The sequence below is a fragment of the Arabidopsis lyrata genome, assembly GCF_000004255.2.
Source record: "Arabidopsis lyrata subsp. lyrata unplaced genomic scaffold ARALYscaffold_6, whole genome shotgun sequence".
In the NCBI taxonomy this organism is placed as follows: domain Eukaryota; kingdom Viridiplantae; phylum Streptophyta; class Magnoliopsida; order Brassicales; family Brassicaceae; genus Arabidopsis; species Arabidopsis lyrata.
In genome coordinates this window covers 23,442,555-23,460,693 of record NW_003302550.1, presented here as the reverse complement: position 1 = coordinate 23,460,693, position 18,139 = coordinate 23,442,555, and the positions used below count along the sequence as shown (strand labels likewise).

Genomic DNA, 18,139 nt, shown 5'->3' with positions numbered 1-18,139 from the left:
TCTAATAAAATTTGGTTTTTGTTTAAGAGTTTCAACCATTTCAGTTTATTAAACTAAATTATAAGAGCACCCACAGTGGTGCATGTGGGTGGGTGTGTGTTAGTGGGGATTTAATAATAAAATAATGTAAGAAATTATGTTTAGAACTTGTTTCTAAAGTAGTTGATTATTGGTAGAACATGTTTCTAAGTAATATTATAATAATATAATGAAGTAATTGAAATTTTTTTAAAAAAAATTAAGCAATTGAAAGTTTTTTTTTAAAAATTCTATCGATATAGGTACGTGTCTTCCTTTCGACCAACAGAAACTCTTCAGTAGCATCGCATAGATTATCGAATTGCTCTTGAACATATTGGTCAAATTCATCATTATTGGAGTCATAATGATAGTGAAAAGTATTGGAAGAAGACGATGCCATAAAACCCGAAAAAAATACAAGGTAGAACAATGTGTTTATAAGAGAAGGTTGAATTTTTTGAAGAGAAACCAACACCTTTGTGTGTTTTGGAAGTGTTTTATGAAAGAATGGATGTGTTTTCTGAGAGAATTATATGTGTGTTTAGATAGGAAAGAAGAAGCGAATATTGTGGTTTTAGTTTGATAGGCAAAACGTTGGCATATATATAGGACTTGGTGAAGCATGGTGAACCCGTGACTCCTCATATTTGTGGTCCAAAAAAGAGACAAGTGACTTCTTTACTTGTGGTTCCAACTTTGGAACATTGTCTTCTTGTGTACAAAATAACCCTGCATCAAATTATTGAGATAGTGACTTCTTGTGTACAAAATAAGTAAAGTGAACCTGTCACGTTCATCCACTAAACTTCAAAGAGAAAGTCTCAGTTGAATCCAAAGGGCTGTTGATTCCATAGTTGTAGCTATCAACAAGTCCCATGTCTTCTTCTTCAGAACTGTAGTCCAAAGGGCTGTTGATTCCATAGTCGTAGCTATCACCAAGTCCCATGTCTTCTTCAACCTACAACCAAAAACAAGAACACATGGTCTGCAAATTATATGACCAGAAAATAAAAACCAAGAACACAAGGGAAAACAAGGTACATGCTTCTCAAGCAAACATTAAACCAACACATAGAAATTAAATCATACATAATAAAAACAGGAGATAGTTCATAAATAATACTACAAGTCTACAGTGAACCATAAACTTCAGCAACTAACTTCTTCTTCAGAGCTATTTCCTCTTCATCAAGTGTTTCCTTTCTGGCAATGAGTGTGTCTAGAAGGGACATCTGTTGACACTGTTTCTTTAGCTTCATATCCTTCTGTTTGGCTTCCCACATGTTGTTAAAGTCTACAGATTGTGCAGCCTTCTGATTACCCTTCTTCCTCATTTTTTTCATTGCTTTAACACCAGGAGGCCTACTCTCTTCCTCACCTATTGTTGATCCCACAGATGCTGAAGCATCACGAGATTTCCTTTTGTTGCTGGTTGTCTTGCTAGTTGTCTTGCTAGTAGGGTTCATTTCAATCCAGCTACACCATTTTAGGTTCATACCTCAAGACGTTCCAGGCATGCTGAAGCGTAAACTTCTTGTTCTTGTTGTTTGTTTTGTAGGTTTGGTGAGCCAAGGTCAGAATGTCATTATCATTCTGACCACTGGCTTTTGCATCCAATGCAAAAGCATATGAGCCACAGAATTTGCTCACATCTCTACTAATTTTCCCCATCTTTGCTTGCAGCTGTCAGTATCCCTTGGCTCAGCACCTTTGCGGACATGGTCACTTGAAGCATAGTAGTCAGTTATACGCACCCAAAAGGTTCCTGACCTTTGGTCATTGCCAACAATCACATCCTTGGATGTGTTCAACCAACCGCTGATGAGGACCAAGTCATCTGGTTCAGATCATAGCCTTTTCTGCCTACGCTCACTTGGTGACATTTCAGGTTGAGTCTGAGCATGACCCGTTTCAGAACCAAATGAAAGGATTTGAGGGTGAGTTGGAGCATGAGTCGGTTGGGAAGTAAAAGACGGTATTTGTGATGTTACATTAGGATAGAATGAGTCATAAGGAAAGTTTGAAAGACTAATGTATGGTCCGGGACACTGATTGTTTGGAACATTGTTTGAATCCATAAGAATCAGTAAAGAGAAGAGATGAAGAAGAGATAGAAGATGTTAAAACGGATTGTTTGGTAAAGGATAAAGCAAAGAAGAGACAAATAGAAGTTTGAATAAATTGCTAAGAATTGCTATGTTTTATAAGGTCGTTGGGAAGTAGTAAAGTGTTTAGATAACCATTAACTATCTTAGTCACATCAATAGTAAATACCATTAACACCATCAAAGCTATCAAGTACCATTAAGCTGTTCATTGAATTCTACTAGAAATGGTTAACTTTCACTTCTACATTTATATTTTACAATGTCTTTAAAAGTAAGTAGAAACAACTTGTACCACTTCATTTAAATCTCTTTAACACCTATTTTAGTAGCTAAATCTACTGAGCTTTACTTTGTTGGAAGTGGTCTAGTTCTTGATGAACAAGACTAGTTAATTCTTAGCTATAACTTTTATTACTTCTTTCAAATGAGAAGTAAGATGAAAAAGTGTGTAGTTGGTAACAAGACCATTTAATTCATAGTGTACTTGGTTATTTTTTAATTTAAATTACACAACCAAAAAACAACAAATAATTCCATACGAATCACATCACAAATCTCCCTGATATCTAGCAAACATGACTTGCTTGGCTTGTTCCTTTTGAATTCAAATACAAAAACATTAACCAAATAGTAGTTGTTTGTGAATGGTTAATCAATTGAAAACAAAGAACTACTACTAGTTGATCACAAACACAAAGAACCACTGAAAACATGCACACAAGATGGTCCAATTACTAGTTGTCTCTAACATTAACTAAATGGAGTAATGTGACATACCTTTTTGCTGTTCTGTTATTAGTGGGAGTAGTTGTTTCTTTCCAGATTGAAGTTTCCCTGCTACACTCACCTTGCAACCTCAGAAACAAAGCAAAATCACAGTTAAGGTTAATCAACAAAGACATAGAACTGAACCAAAACTTGATGAACCAAAAAATTTGAGAACCCGACATACTCTATTCACATAATCTACCAAGTCTAACTTTAATCAATACTGAAACAGATATCATGAAATATATCAGTTTCCATTACATATCAAAACCGAAATCTCATAAGAAATTCATTTGTAAACCTATATTTCTTCATCAATAACTCACTAATCATAACAAAAGCAACAACTCTTCGGATTCAACAACCAAAAACGAGTTCTAACACAAAGATTATGACGATTTACCTACTGTATCTCGCCGGAGACAGAGGATGCGATGAGACCCAGAGGAGATGAGACCCAGAGGAGACAGACGAGGCGATTTTGGAACGGATTCTAACTAATTGAAAGCAAAGAATGATTAAATGGTCGAGATGAGATCGATTTTCGGGTTGTTTGGTCGGAAAACAGCTTCAAATCGGAGAGAAATCGGAATCGAACTATCGGACCAAGCTTCGTGTCGAGAGAGATAAGGAAAGAAACCGTAGATCCCCAAATTTTTTTCTCCCCCAAATGATTTTAATTTTCCAATTACAAAAAATAAAAGATCAACCAGACGCTGCCACGTCAATCCCACATCCGGATGTAACCTTACATCCGACTTGCGACTCCAATCTCACTTTTCTCTTATTTTCAATTACTTTAATGTTCACACCCGAGGAAAAAATGTACCACTGCGTGTGCTCTAAAAAAAAAAAAAAAAAAAAAAAAAAAAACTAAATGGAATAACAAAAGAAAACAAATACAAGAAAAATTATTGAAACAAAATCCATTAAAAATTAACATGAAACATAGTCATCACCACATGCACATAGTTTTGGTTTCTTAATTTTGACATCTTACAAATCATAACTTTGTTTGCCAGTAAACTTAACTTCAATGGGACTAACATTTTTCCCAATAGATCTCATGTTCAGACCAACACCTTCTCTTCCTGGATTCGCCTTCTCTGGATAAACACCATCTTTAGGGTGAAGATATTGAACCTCACCATTAGGAAACACTCTGTAAAACTGGTACGTAATCTTGTACTTGGATCTAAGCCTTGTCCCCAAAGCTAAACACTGTTCTTTCCTCGCTAGCTTCAGCAGATTCGGACCTTCTCTCATGATCGCTGCCCCTCCTGTCGGCATCTCAAAGATCTGTTCTTTTGGTGAGTTCCATGTAATAACGTAGAACTCTTCCACTTGTGCTTTACGCAGAAGACCACCGGTGCTTCCCGCGAAGATCGGAGACGGTGTGTTTGGGTCTAGCTGCGGTGGCGTGAATCCCACGGGAGCTTCTTTCACGGCGGGGGCTGCAGCGGCTTTGGAATCTGTTTTCTCGGCGCGGATTGAGGTTTTGGTGAAGGAGAGGGATTTCGGACGGTGGGTTGTTGAGAAAAAGTGGAGTTTCTTGACGCCGGAGGTTGCGGCGGTTGTTATGGCGGAGTTGAAGATCCCGGCGGCTTGAGTTGCCATTGTTTTTTTCTGTCTTTGTTCTCTAATGAGCAAATTGCTTGATGATATGTTTTGATGAGAAGAGAAAAGAGATAATATTGTGAAATGAGAAGCTAGAGATTGTTGGATTAAGTGGATAAGGTGACCAATAGGATTCAACCATTAGATTTTTCTCTTACCCATCTTATTCTGATATTATCCGACGTCGTTTTTCATCTTTCTATGATTCTTTGATTCTTTCATTTCCTTTTTTTTTTCTTTTCAATAGTACAATACAAATTAAGGCCTGAAGGGCTAATCTCGAACATCATAGATCATTAGGACATGGAAATAACTAAAAATGCATTTGGATTGATCATCTATATGTACTGGGCCTTGGGCTTACATGATTGAAAACTTGGGCCTGAATCAAAATCTTACTACGTATTTATGGATTGGATATCGATCTTAGATGGTCTTCCCAGATTCTTTTTTTCTTCTTTAATGTGTACTAAATTAATGTACCGAAAGAAATTTGGGTCATTGGAAAAGCTTGAAACGGCACTGGTGCGTCAGTGGTTTTCCCAGATTCTAGCTAATCGTTATTACCCGTGTTTAAAAAATCGCTAGGCGCTAGTCGGGCAGTGAGGGTGCACCTAGCGCCTAGCAAAAAAATTGGAAAGTACACGGGGATTAGTTTTAGGGCTATTTAATGTTTTAAAAACATATTAATCCATTATAATTAAGAAATTTATATAATATTGTTTTTAAAATTATATTAAACACATGAAAACAAGATTTTAATTTCAAATTTATGATTTTTATACAAATTACGAACATAAGTATGACGTTTTGAATTTTAGATAAAAAAAGTAAAAAAAAAAAAAAAAATTGGGCTAGGCGCCGTCTAGGCGGGCTAGGCGGCCGCCTAGACAGTCTAGGCGGACAAAAAATCGGATCTCCAATTTTTCTCACCGATTTGGACAAAATCGCCGCGGTGCTCCTCCGATCAGCGCCTAGGCGGCTAGGCGGCCGATTTTTAGAACAAGGGTTATTACTACTCTTCTATTTCTAAAACATTGATATTTTCTACCTTTGTTTCATAAAAATTGATTTTTTTAGCATTTTTATTTTATTTTTATTACTTATATTAGTAAATTATAAACTTTAAGATGCAATGAATATAAAGGAAAAATGGGTAAAAAACCCTCATTTTTCCTAAAAACATGTAAAAAACCCTCAACTTTTTTTGTGGGATTTTAAACCCTCACCTTTTCATAAGTGTTAAAATAAACCCTAATAATAGTAAACTCAACTTAATTTTTTTTTATCGTTATATTAAAACATTAAGAAACAAAAAAAACTATGATTTTTTTTTCCAAATTCGTTTGCAATTTGTTTTTCTAAATTTAAGGTTTTTGCGCTATAAAAATTTATTCACAATTTAGTTGAGATTACACAAATAACTTTTGTTACCATTAGACAATTAGCACATTTGATTTTTTTTTGTTCGAATTTTCAGTTTTTGGATAAAATATAGTTAAATAACGATTAGCTAAATGTAATTTATATTATAGTTTTAGTATATTGTGATATATGTATATATATATATATATATATACTGTTAGTAAATCTTATTTTGTTCGTCCAACGAAAATATTTTGATGTACAAATTCATGTACTTTTTGTAGTATTATAAAATTTGGTTTGGTCTCACATTAGTATATTTGTGTGATCGAACCGAATACACCTTTATTAACATAAACTCATATTTTGTTCGGTATAAGAATTTCTATACATAATTTTTCGTAACACAACCAAATACAACTTCATTAATTAACTTTTCTACATCATACTTAAAAATTTTCAATTTATCAAAAGATTGTAAACAAGAATTTTATAAGAAAATTCCTAAATCAAATTGTTCATATTTATTTATGTTTAAATGTAACTATTTTTTTGAATTTAAATTGAGTTTATTAATAATAAGGTTTATTTTATCATTTATGAAAAGGTGAGGGTTTAAAAACCCACAAAAAAAAGTTGAGGGTTTTTAATACGTTTTTAAGAAAGGTGAGAGTTTTTTAACCCATTTTTCCGAATATAAATCATTAACTTTCTTAAAATACTATTGATTGATAATTATTAAAAATATTTAATATCAAAAACAGTGTTAAAATGATTAAACAATAATTGAGTTCTTAATATGTGTGAAAACTCTAGAAAATAATATTCATCCCAAATCTAATGTAAGGCTTAAATTATTTACTTACTCTAGTTGTCTTGCTTTCAGGCGCTCGCCTCGTTAGACTCGTTTCCGATGGTACATGTAATGGTAGACAATTTTTTTTTGTTTTTTTGTTAAAGGATGTGGAAGACAAATTACTTTCTGTTTTTTTTTAATTTTTTATATTTTGTATACAGTAACATGATCATCTTGTAGGGTTTTGAAGTTTTAACCGTTTACTTAAATCTAAGCCAACACAAAGTGAGGAGTTTCTTCTTCTCGATTGTGTGTCACCTTAGAAGGCGTTTTGAAGGGATTTTAAGTTTCGACAAAAACTTGGTGACTTTCGGATCCAAAACCTAAAGGTAGATGTTTTGTGAGTTAGAATAGGTTAGTGTGGTGATTATTCTTTATGATGATGGTAATAATAATAATAATAATAATAATAATAATAATAATAATAATAATAATATAAAAAAACTAACCTATTATTATTGCCTTGTAGAAAATGAAGCAAGTCTTGGAGTTCTCTTGAAACGTAAACCAAGCTGCCAAAACTGAACCAAATTATGAGTTTCGGGACCACATTGATTTTTTGTGCATTGCTTAGAATCGTCTTTGAATTTTAATTAATCGTGTATAAATTCAATACTTAAAGCTATGAAAATGTGAAATGGTATAAGAGTTTCAATCCAAAGAACCCTTCGAGGCCGGGAAAATGTGAAATGGTATAAGAGTTTCAATCCAAAGAACCCTTCGAGGCCGGCTCCTAAAACCAACTCAAAAGGTTCAAGACATGCATTGAACTATCGTCCAAGGTAGTTGTGTTAAATAAGGGCGACAAGGAAGAGGTGGACGAGGCACATAGAGCTTCAAATCTACAACATCCTTCTCTTCCCTACTCTTATCAATTGCTTACTCCAATGTAAATCACCTACTTCCCAATACTATCCTCTAACCTCTATTATGTAAAAAACTACTTTATGTTCTCTAGGACTTGGTACTATTTGCTTACTTTAAATTAATGCACCAAACTGTTTTAAAAGAAAAGAAAATTGATGGTATAAGATATAATTCTCGTGTAACATGGGTGCATGATATTTCAATTGTGTGACCTCAAATTTGTGACGTTTGATGGTGCTATGAAAAAACAAGTTTTGATTTTTGATTTTCATGTTATTTAAGTAACTATATGTGGGATCAAAAATGTTTTGAGCCACATTGCACAGATAACATGTTTTTTGTATCCTGGCCAAAAAAAATGTTTTTTAAATATAAAACATTTTCACGGTGACCCAATAAAATAAAACATTATCATAAAGCGAAAGAAAGAAAGATTGGTTGAGATATATAAAGTCCAAAACTTCTATATGTAAAAATGTTGTGTGTAATGTCTCTCCATTTATGTCTTGGCCCATATTTTTGCTATATTTGACCATCAACTCCAAATTGCTTTACATTCTTTGCCCATTACCAAACTTCTTTTAGTTTTGTCCCTTAGGGTCCCAATTCAAACCAAACATGTCAATCCCACTTTGTCGAGTAATTCGGTTGGGATATGATTACTAATTTATCCGTTATCACAAATAGTTCAGAAAAAAATAGAATTTTAGGTGAGTGCGAGGGCTTCGATTCAAAATAATGTTACTAAATTTATAACTTGTTTTTGTAAGATACTAAATTTAAAACTTAACATTAATTTAATATTATTTTTATTATAAAAAGAAAAAAACATAAAATATAATTGAATTAATAAATCTTAATTTACATCAACATCATTATATATAGAAAACAATAGTTAAAAAAAAAATTGTCGGTATGGTTGTACTTTACTTGATTTTATTATGTTTCAATTTGGTTTGCGTATAAATAAAAAGAAATATGTTAGTTTAATTGATTTTGGTGTTGCTTAGATTATAAACTTTCTCCTACGAAAATGCTAAAATTGGATATCAAAAGTATATGATTCTTTCATGTAAATGGCAATACTTATCTAACTATATGTATATGGTAGAGTATCTAAAACCATGTATAGAGTATGAGTACTGGTGATACATGCATATACTTCATAGCGAAATATAGATATAAACTAAGTAGTAATTACTTTGGATTCTGCTTATATTTCACCACTTGGTGAAAAAAAATTCTTATAGTTATATAATCTTTTTACGCTAGATACTTATGTTTTATATATAAGAAAAATAATGTTTTCATTTGTTTGTTTTTATAGTTTTCCTAAGGCATAATTACTTTAGCCCAACATCAAGACTCGCATTCTTGACTTCGAATATCAAGATCTTTAGAAAATCCTTCCCCAAAAATTTAGTCCCTCCCCAAAGTTATTATGCTTTCATCGTCGACATAAATTTTTTTTTACCCAACGAGAATCTACATAGATATGATAGTGTCTTAATAAGTTGAGTGTTTGATGTCCAAAGAAAAGAGAACAAAACCTAGTCATCAAGATCATGTGTTCTAAAGTGGAGCTTGTCTCTGCCACACTAAAAATCCTTTTCAAAGGCAACTCACGACAAACAAAAACACACAAAAAAAAAAAAAAAACTAAATTATAATCTCTAGAAAAGTGAGAGGTCTTTTTGACATGACAACTGCATGAGTCTTTGGCTCTTATTAACAACCCCACTATACATCACTTCCTATGTTTCTTCAGCAAATCACATTTAGATTATGGCCACTGATATATAGTTACATTGTAGAGTTACAAAAAATTCCAAGACTTATCTCGGATGCCAAAAATACTACAAGTCGAAGTTGAGAAAATGAAGGAAAATAAGTTTACATACCCACTCCAAAAGTATAGACAAAGGAATAAGAACTTTGGAGCTCAGATTTATAGGATCAAATTCTGGTGAATTTTTTAATTAAAGTATCTAAAACGTTGAATTTTCAATCTTACCCTAATTAAAATTACAGTATTTAAAGTTTTAAACTAAGTATAACCTCTATAAATTAATAATCGATAAATCAATATTTCGATAAATCAATACATTTCTTTGGTCCTAAATTTGGTTTTACAAGTAATTTGTATATCGATAAATTAATAACTCGATAAACTAATAAAATATCATAGTCCCAACTGTTAATTAATAGTTTTGCTGTATACAAATTTAAAAGTCTGAATTCATAAAAGCAAAATGAAGAACTCAGAATTTAGAGTCTAAATTAACTACCCTTATATATATATATATATATATATATATATATATATATATATATATATATATATTAAATGGAGGCAAATGGATAATCAAAGGTTTGATTAATATGTACATTTGATCTAATTTGTTCTCCTTCTCTACATGAATATTATTCACGCATGTATGGATACATATCGATCCACTGATTAATTAATGGATCAATGATGATAAGGTTACAAGACTTTTTGAAACAAGACTTTGGAGATGTGAGTTTGGAGGTGATCGCCACATGAAGCAGAGTAGTAAAAGGCTTTTGCTACATCAAGAAACGTTATGCTGACGACACGAAATGTGTCACTCTCCGACAATGCTAACTCAACCATTTTCTCCATCTCCGTCTCCATACTCCTTATTGTCTTCTCCTTCTCATCGTTTCTCCTTGCCTGCATTAAGACAATTAATAATTGATTAGATTCTAACCGATAACATCGAATGGATCACTCATTTTCAATTGATTATTTGTTGGTTCGGTCCACAGCATAAACAAAACAGTTATGGTTTTGGACATCGTACTTATAAGACCAAATTTATGGGAAAAAAAAAGAGTTGTTTTAATTTCTTTTTAATTAACAAAGTAAAAGCATATAAAATGAGTACAGTTTCATAATAATATAATATATATTTTTTCAAAGGATATAAAATTTATTCATAAAAAAATCATGGTTCAATCGTATTTGAAAAAAAATAACCCATGAAGATTACAAATTAAATGCTAGTGGAGAACCAAAGCATAATAATAATAATAATATAGTATAACTAGTTAATAAACTAACCTCTAAGTATTGTCGAGGAAGACAGATGCGATTGATGATTTCCGAGAGACGAACAAAGTGAGTATGAGTGAAGAAGTTAGTTAGGTCATTGTTCTTCATTAGAATTATCATCTTCACCATGAGCTCTCCTTCTTCTCCTTCACCTCCATATAATTTCCATTTCTCCAGCCAATCTCCCCACTATATATATATATATATATATATATATATATATATAAATTACAATTGATAAATCAGACAATGAAATGCAAAAAGATTTCTTTTCATTGAGAATGATCGATCCTAGCTCATTGCTTGTTATTCTTCTATTTGTCTAGAATATTATATTTGTTTAATGTAATTAAAAATCATAAAATTTCGTTCTCTTTATTTTTTCAACCACACGCTAAGCGATCCGGGACTCGAATTCACAAACGAGAAATCAAGTTCGTTCCAAACTTTCAGTATTCAACAAGGCGAGTTAATTGTTCTTGATAAAAAAAAATGCAATAAAAACATGGTATTGTTTTGTGACTTATTCTAATTAATTATTGGGCACTAATTTGTGACCTACTCTATTATGTGTGTATTCTTGTTAAAATTTCATACGAAAGAGAGAGACGTACCGATTGATAGAGGAGATTGTAAACGTCACGGCCATGAGACATGAAAAGGTCAAAAGACATTTGATTCAAAGTTCCGATTAAGATTCCGACAAGCCGACTCGCCTGAACCGATCCTGGTCGGTCCAATCTCATGCTCCTGATTTTTCATATCCATCATGCAGTTAGGTTTCTCAAAAAATAATAATATATATAGACAAATGAGTCAATCAGCTGACTCTACCAGAGCTTTCTTTCTTCTTTAATTTGACTCCCCTTTTCATTTTTCGAAAGATTAAATATCACACATATAAATCTCAAATTTTACCTTTTGTTGTTTTTATTTTAAAGGATAAATTCCTTTTGTTTGTTTGTGGTATTGGAACTTTCATTTCTTACAGTTTAGGCCTCCAGATGTTTCTTGTTTTGTTGTTATACACGTCACCAATTTTTATCGTTATCGAATGAGAGAATTGATCTCTGATCTTAACCAATAAAAAATATTATATTCTAATGAAGTTATATCTCTGTTTGCATGGCGGAAAACGCCGTATATATTGAAAAAATTATCTGCACATCACCAGTGCGATGAAAAGGACAGTTTTTTCTTCTTTCTAAATTAGGTCAAATATATGAACTTAATATTTTTAAATTAATTAATCGGCGAGATTTGTTTTTCATATATATCTAGCTTGGTGTTTTCTGCCGCAAAACTAACAGTACCCTCACGAATACGGTTAAAAACGAAAACCACTAGATGGAAAATATATAAACTCTAGTTTTGAGTGATTTTAATAGTTTAAGCTTTTTTTGCCGGACAAAAAGGCCATAAAGAAAAGAAGCTAGAACCTAAGACAAAAAAATTTGCCGAACAGTTTTGAATACCTAAATCCAAAAAAGAGAAAATTCATTGGTACGGTTAAGTCAAATATTTCCAAATGACGTATGTTTAATGCTAGTGCAATATAGATCTTATGATCTTTTTTTTTATTTTTAATAATCGGATCTTATGATCTTGTCTGAACTATATATTAAAATTAAAGTAATAAATAAGAGAAAATATAAAACATATGTTTCGTAAGAGTAATTTACCTGCCATTGAAGTGATGATCACTTCGTCGAGCATTGGCAATGTATTTATGAAACTGCTCGGAGAAGCTTCTTCTGGAGTCAGAGGATTTCCCAAAAGAAGAAATGGCTTTAACCAATACACTTGACTTAGCCCAAACAATTCTCTCATGTGACCTTTCTGATTCAAATATAGTTGCAGCCGCTAAGAAGTAACACTCGAGAAGCTCACTTCTGCGCACACCCCACTCATTTAACCTATTTTCTTCATACCACCTGCGTACAAATACAAACTATATTGAATTATTATTGAATATACATATTGTATATATATACTAATAACAAATAAGAAGAAAAATAATATAAATGTAAGGTTTAAATTGAGTCACGTTTTTGTTTTTTCAGCCACTAATCAAACTGACCTCTCTATTAAAAATAATTGCAGTTTGAGCTTTTGTTTCCGATTCTTAAAATAAGAAAAGAGAAAAAAAAAAAAAAAAAAAAAAGGTCATTAACCAGAAAATAGTGTATTACTAATTAATTAACCAGAAGTAAAGTTTCATACTGTACTTTATTATTTTTCGCATATGAAAGAAAAAAAGAAAAAAAAAACAAATTAACTAACTTAATATATATACACACAATCACCAGTTAAAGCCATACTTAATGAAAAAGAATGAAGAGTGAAGATGCTATTACTTTTGGAATGTGTCCCATTCGAGCTGATGCAGAGCTTGGCAATTGTTGTAATCTTGTTTTGCTAATTCCAGATATCCATTATTGTTCACGTATGGCATCCTACATTGTCCACCATCATTATTGATTAATTAATTTATATCATGATTAAATACATGCAATTGCATAGAAAAATAAAGAGTTACAACTACAGGCAATTTTAGTTAAACATAGAAAAAAATACACCATTGTTAGAATATTAGCAAATAATTAAATTTGGTTCCTCCAGATGAAACTCACCTAGGTCATATAAATAAAACCGATGACCAAAATACAGTTATGCCCCAAATATACATGGTCATGTCATGCATGCATTTTGACATTTAGGGAGTGCAATATTGCATTTGTTTTGGATTCATATGGTCTATATATGCAAAATAATTATATTTTTCAAAATCAAAGAATAATAAGTACCTATAAAGAGTCTTGCCAATCCAAACGTCGTTTTCTCCACCATATTGATCAATATAGAATCTCGTCTCAACTCGAGGCAAGCTTGCGTACCATGGAATCTCTAACGCAAAGCCAATCTAATATGCAGAAAAAATATATCAGGATAAGAAAATCAATAAGCAAAAAAGGCCAAACACGCTTTGTCGTATTCCTTCTCCATCAGACGACCCCAAAACGGCATGCAGTGCGTATGTGTAAATGCAATGTTTTTTGGAAGCATTTGTAGTAACGTGTGTTTTTGGTCTTATATTACATGTAACGTACCTCGCCAGGTAAGTCTTTCATTATAATCCACTTATCAATCAACTCGTCTCTCTCTCGTTTTCCTTGCAGATACTTATTAGAGAACTCTTTGGCGTTTTTCAATATATCTTCCCTTGGAAACGCCAATTGTGATGCCCGGTATAGATTGAACATACCGGTCGCCGCTTGGTTTGATTGCCCCACAAAACAGAAAAACTCCCCCTCTTTCTCAAAGTTCTTGAATACATCTAAAATCAAAAAATGAACGTTTGTTTATGTCAAATGTTAAGATAAATTACCAAAAAGATATGAGTTTTTACCTGCGGAAACTTGGTATCCATGAAGTCTTAAGAGCCTAAATGCCATTGCTGTATCGTCGATGTCTTGAACATGGGAACATCTAGCCCAACATATGCCTTTGTCGGTCCAATATCTGATATTTTATCATCATCATCATCATTAGAGTAACTCTAGTTTGGTACAAAAATAAAGTTAATACATATACGTATATATAACGTTTTTTAAACCTGTGAACATAGTCAAGACACTCTTTAATCTCTTCCTCGAAGTATCTTGATATCCCTAACCGTTGTAGCCGATCCACTATCCATATGTGCTCGAAAAGATCCACCGGAAAGACATTGGGAACTGAAAAAATAAAAGAATAATTTAAACAAAAATATATTAGTGAACAAAAAGTAGATGTTATGCGTATATGACTTCAATAGATATAATAGGACAAGTGGTTACTAGCTAACAAACCTCCTCCATTGAAACGTTTGACGGCATTTCGCAAATACCGGAGGCAGTTACTGTCTCGGGTCTGCATGAATGCAAAAGCGGTAGAGGAAGGAGAGAAGAGGAAAGATCCGTCTTGAGATTGAAGTTTCAAGAGCTTTTCCCAATCTAAATCACGCATCCCCTCCAAACTATGCAACAATGTTGTTGGTATCTTGTGCATTATCTCTTTTGGTATCCTATAAAAAGATCTCACATGTACGACCAAAATCAATTCATATCTTAGTCTATACTATATATATATTACGTATGCAAATATATTATCGTGTAACTCTTTTTTCTTGGCTTTTGAGTGAAGTACATTGGACCCATATATATACTTTGCAATATATTCATATAAAAATAGAATGTTCAAATGTAAATTTTGGCCCAACACACATACCTTGTTAGCTTTAGCTCTTTCTTGGCGTATATATCTTTTAAGACTGGAGAATCGTACGGTACATCAATGTTTATTTCTCGAGCTATCTCAAGCAACGATGGGAATGCTACTTCAAATCCGATGGGCATATGCTCATCGTTTTCGTCTTCTAGCTTTCCAATATTTTCCCGGAAAAACGTGATTCCTGAATATTACTTCAAAAGTCATGCATATTTAATAGAAATGTCAAATTATTTGAGTATGAATAACTAGTTAACTACTAAATTAAAGATCTAATATATTGAATGATTATAGAAAGAAAAAAAAAGATTCAAACTCTTATGTTCTGACTAGACTTATTTTTTGTTGAAAACTAGACTAATTAACTTATAACTATTTAAATAACGTATACTTTCTTTTTAGGCCACTAAAAAAGTTTGGATTTTCTGCAAAAAGTTAAGATTTTCTTTCTGTTTTCTTGTATTTCGAAAAAAGAAAAAATAACCTTTGTGGCATTGATGAGGAAAAAGATTCCATGATCTTAGAGCAACGACGCATGCAAGTGTATTGATGAGACGATCATGATAAGAGAAGAGATAAGCGTCACCCCAAGAACCATCGGAGAGTTGGTTCTCGGCGATCCATTTCACGGCCGAGGGAAACGCCGGAGTTTTGTCTCCGGCATCGATCAATGCAACCCAAGCGGTATCATAAGCCGATATCGTAATTTCCCCGTCAGTTAGGTTTCTCAAGATCGATTTCACACTCTTCACTGCTTCTTCGATCGCATTATTATTACTTCCAATACTAATCTATGATTCAAATGCAAAAAATAATTATCAGCACATAGAATCATGAAAAATGTTTCAATTTAAACCATGATGTATGTGTATATATAGTTTTGTTACCTTTCGGTGTAAAACATAAAAACTATATTTTGATGGAATGTAAAGTATAAAATCCGGGGGAAAATGTATAAATCACGGTAAAAAGAATAGGAAGAATGTAGCTAAAAATGCTTTTAAGAGAAAAGTAGAAATTTTATTCCAAAAAATCACCTGAGGAGCATCTTCTCTTTGAAGCTGTTGCCACTGTATTAGAGGCAGATCATGTTGAACCTCCTGAGAAGTAGTGTATTCTAGACACCAAAGAAAAAAAAAATCATATATATTTTTAGCTTCTTATAAAAAGAGATAAATTTAGACTTGAAATTTTTTGGAAAAGCTTAATATTTATAAAATTAGACCTTGAGTTCGAAGCTTTGAACAATATATAGAACCGCTTCTGGGTTTGTCTCTAGCGACATTGAGAGGAGATCCTATCCAAAGAAAGAAGAAGATCTTAGAGAAATAAGAAAGTAATAATAAAATAATTTGCTTTACTATGTTATAAAAAGATAAACTACTAAACTAGTTTTTGGTCGTCAAAACATTAGTTTATTAGGCTTCCAAAGGGGATCTTTATGTGTGTTGGCAATTATAATAAGGAGATACGAGGTCAATCCATTCTCTAATGAGTACTAGATTCTCTAAACGTACGTTTTGTAATAATAAATTAATTCAAATTGATAAACTTCTTATAATCATATAATAAAAAAAACAGAGTGTACTCATAAATAATTTTTTTTATACCAAAAAAAAATTCAAACTAAAAACAATAATGTTTGTTTTGTTCAAAAATCAAGAGAGACCCAATAACACACTTACATTTTTTTATTTTTTTTGTAAAGCCAGAGAAAAAAACATTTCCTATTGAGTCAAAGAACCCCAAATAACGAAAAAGATAAACAAATCGAATTTTTGGGAAACAAAGAAAAAACAGAGAGAATTTTGGAGAGTAGTTAATGATTCTATAATGCTTTGAAGAAAGAGAAAACAAAAAATCGAAAGTAGAGAGTAGTATTGATGATGATGATGATGATGATGATGATGAGAGATACTTCACGCGTGGGTATTGAGAGAACATAAAAACAGAGTCATCACTCTATTTTTGTTTTGTTCTCTAGGAAAAATCAAAAACCCAAAATCAAAAAATACATCGAAAACTCAGTCAAGGAACGCATCATGATTAAACCCACAAGAAGATTTCGATTGCAAACAAAGTTTGAGACTTGGACGATAACTTATAAATGAAAAAAAAAGACAGATCATGATTGTGTGTGATCGTATGTCTCTGACAAGAGAGAGAGAGAGAGAAAGAGGATGACTCACCTGAGATTGTAAGGAAAGAAGAAGATAATGTTGTTTTAGTAGAACTGAGAAAGTTTGTACTTTGAATGGAGTTTAGAGCATGATATTGAAGAGACATGGCTTAAAATTCTCTGTCAAGGACTTAGTGAAGAAGAGATGATGAGAAAGAGAGGTGAGAGTACTTGGTGAGAGAAGGAAGTCTTAATGGGTATTTATAAGGACAGAACCGACTTCACATCACAGATTGTGTTTGATTTTATAATCGAGAGAAAGAAGAGAGAGAGAGAGAGACTGGGATGCATGGAATGTGTTTCTGTGGGATCTTCCAAAGCTATGGAATTGAAGGGCAAATTTGGCTTTTTCTTCTAATTCCTATTCTCTTGTTTATATCTTACAACTTGAATTCTTTTTTTTTAGTGGCGTAAGGTCGATATCTTTGAAAGTACACACATACGAGGGCTTCTCATAATATCATATCACAAAAATATAAATTTTAAGGTCGTAAAAAATAAGGAAACAAATAAGATTTGTTTGCCGGAAAAGGTAAAATATATTACTAGTGGTACATTTGTCGTGTGACAAGTCATATGCTACTATTGCAATAAAATTATTATAAATGGTATTTGTCTTGGTGTCAAAAAACAAAAAAAAAGATGGTACTTATCTCGTGTCATACGGTACTAATCTATTTGGAATTCCTGTTTTTGTCAAGTGTAAGAATAATTTTTAAGTAACAAATAAGTTTCTGTTTACTGGAAAAGCTAAATATATGAATGTTTGTCGTGTGTAGATAAAAATTAGAAGTAGATGGTATATATCTCGTGACAAAACATATTACTTTGTAATTCCTATTTTGTCAAGTTCAAGGATAAGTTCACAATTTCTTTCTTTTACTTACATCTTTTTCCATTTTTTTCATGGATTTCATACTTAAAAAAAATATTAAGATGGTGATAAAGTTTTTGTTCAAAAAAAAAAAAAAAAAAAGAAGGTGATAAAGTTTAAATAATAAGAGATATAT

At 32.1% G+C, this 18,139-nt stretch overlaps 2 protein-coding genes across 2 annotated transcripts; both read right to left on the bottom strand.

Moving 5' to 3' along the window:
- Positions 1-3,808: 3,808 nt before the first annotated feature.
- LOC9308879 (photosystem I reaction center subunit II-1, chloroplastic) lies at positions 3,809-4,640 on the bottom strand. The gene has a single exon (XM_021021046.1). The coding sequence runs from the start codon at positions 4,512-4,514 to the stop codon at positions 3,894-3,896; it is 621 nt and encodes a 206-aa protein (XP_020876705.1). The 5' UTR covers positions 4,515-4,640; the 3' UTR covers positions 3,809-3,893.
- A 5,320-nt stretch (positions 4,641-9,960) lies between these two features.
- On the bottom strand, positions 9,961-17,554 carry LOC9310964 (ent-copalyl diphosphate synthase, chloroplastic). The gene is made up of 15 exons (XM_021023517.1): positions 17,140-17,554; positions 16,176-16,247; positions 15,988-16,067; positions 15,435-15,741; positions 14,951-15,134; positions 14,533-14,747; positions 14,298-14,418; positions 14,091-14,203; positions 13,792-14,018; positions 13,489-13,604; positions 13,039-13,137; positions 12,364-12,615; positions 11,296-11,431; positions 10,691-10,870; positions 9,961-10,300 (listed from the first exon to the last, which is right to left on the bottom strand). Exons 1-15 carry the CDS (start codon positions 17,234-17,236, stop codon positions 10,091-10,093), a joined length of 2,409 nt encoding a protein of 802 aa, XP_020879176.1. The 5' UTR covers positions 17,237-17,554; the 3' UTR covers positions 9,961-10,090.
- Positions 17,555-18,139: the final 585 nt, after the last annotated feature.

Coding starts and splice junctions, on each gene's coding strand:
- LOC9308879 (XM_021021046.1), bottom strand. CDS start 4,514: ATGGCAACTCAAGCCGCCGGGATCTTCAACTCCGCCATAACAACCGCC.
- LOC9310964 (XM_021023517.1), bottom strand. CDS start 17,236: ATGTCTCTTCAATATCATGCTCTAAACTCCATTCAAAGTACAAACTTT. Junction 16,068..16,175: donor TTCAAAGCTTCGAACTCAAG/GTCTAATTTTAT, acceptor TTTGGTGTCTAG/AATACACTACTTCTCAGGAG. Junction 14,204..14,297: donor TGTCTTGACTATGTTCACAG/GTTTAAAAAACG, acceptor ATAAAATATCAG/ATATTGGACCGACAAAGGCA.